Raw genomic sequence first — 1,309 nt, 5'->3', positions numbered from 1 at the left:
GACGGCGCCCGGCCGCGGACACGGGGGGTCTCCAAGGGCACCTCGTAGCGCCTGCTGGCGGGATCTTTGATCTGGAGAGAGCGGAGGTGTCGTGAGGCCGGTGCTGGGCCCGCAGCGGTTCCCGTGCCGCCCACTCCGTCCTGCACCCTCCAGGGCGCGGGGTCCGTGCAAGTCCCAGCACAGCCGCCGTGGCGTGAGCCTGGCGTTTGGGCACCTCCTGCTGTAAGCCTGTCTGACAGCGCGGGTGCCTTGGTGCTTGGGTTCAGGCTCACTAGGCAGCCTCTGCTTTACTTGCTGACTCTGGCAACCCTATTCCACCTGGCACAGCGGGCTCACCTAGCACAGCGGGCACAGTGGGCTCACCGGGCTCACCTGGCACAGGGGGCTCACCTGGCACAGCAGGCTCACCTGACACAGCGGGCTCAGTGGGCTCACCTGGCACAGCGGGCACAGTGGGCTCACCGGGCTCACCTGGCACAGCTGGCTCATCTGAGACAGTGGACTCACCTGGCACAGCAGGCTTACCGGGCTCACCTGGCACAGTGGGCTCACCGGGCACAGCAGGCTCACCAGGCTCACCTGGCACAGCTGGCACAGTGAGCTCACCGGGCACAGCTGGCACAGCAGGCTCACTGGGCACAGCTGGCACAGCAGGCTCACCGGGCTCACCTGGCACAGCTGGCACAGCGGGCTCAGGGTGACTGAGAAAACGCACTCCGGGCCCTGGCTCCTGTCCGGTGCGCAGTGCTCTCAGTAAGTGGTGGCGGGGAGGTACTGACAGGCCCATCAGAACCGTGTCGGGCTCTGGCGTGGCGCCTGCATGTGCAGTCCGTCCACCAGGGCTCACGGGCCCCCGCTAGGTGCCCAGCGGCTGGGAAACCGCAGACAGAGGCCCTGCCTCGGTGGGGATGGGGGGGTAGGTGGGGGCTGGGGTCCCACCGCCTGCGATGGCCCCTTCCTGCCCACCGTCCCGCCTGCTGACCGCGGGTCCCGATGAAATGTCACTTTTGGGGGAGGCCTAACCTCCCCCCGCCGCGCCTGAGCCGCACCCTCCACAGCAAGTCTAGAACCTTCTAGTCACTGTCTTAGCGGCCACCGCTCCCTGTCGTGGGCACTGTCTGCTCACGCTAGGACTCCGTGGGGGCACCGGACACATTTGTGGGGGGAGCAGACCCCAGTGGAACGTGTCCCGCCCCTGCCCCCATGCTGCCGCCTCGGCCCTGCCGCCCACCGTGAAGTGCAGCCGGCTCTCCGTCTCCAGCAGCACGTCCAGCCGCAGGGTGAGGATGTCCCTGGGGAGGAAGGGCGG

General features: G+C 68.3%; 1 protein-coding gene across 1 annotated transcript in view; it reads right to left on the bottom strand.

Annotated features, from left to right (window-relative positions):
• The window catches only part of GAA (glucosidase, alpha; acid), a gene marked incomplete at its 5' end in the record, with an annotated part of 9,331 nt that extends 8,022 nt beyond the window's left edge, over positions 1 to 1,309 (bottom strand). The window contains 2 exons of the mRNA XM_006753045.2: positions 9 to 71; positions 1,232 to 1,309. Of these exons, the coding sequence (XP_006753108.1) occupies positions 9 to 71; positions 1,232 to 1,309 (141 nt within the window). The remainder of the gene's footprint in view (positions 1 to 8; positions 72 to 1,231) is intronic.

Source organism: Myotis davidii, unplaced genomic scaffold (assembly GCF_000327345.1).
Source record: "Myotis davidii unplaced genomic scaffold, ASM32734v1 scaffold211, whole genome shotgun sequence".
In the NCBI taxonomy this organism is placed as follows: Eukaryota; Metazoa; Chordata; class Mammalia; order Chiroptera; family Vespertilionidae; genus Myotis; species Myotis davidii.
This window is presented reverse-complemented; position numbering and strand designations above follow the sequence as displayed.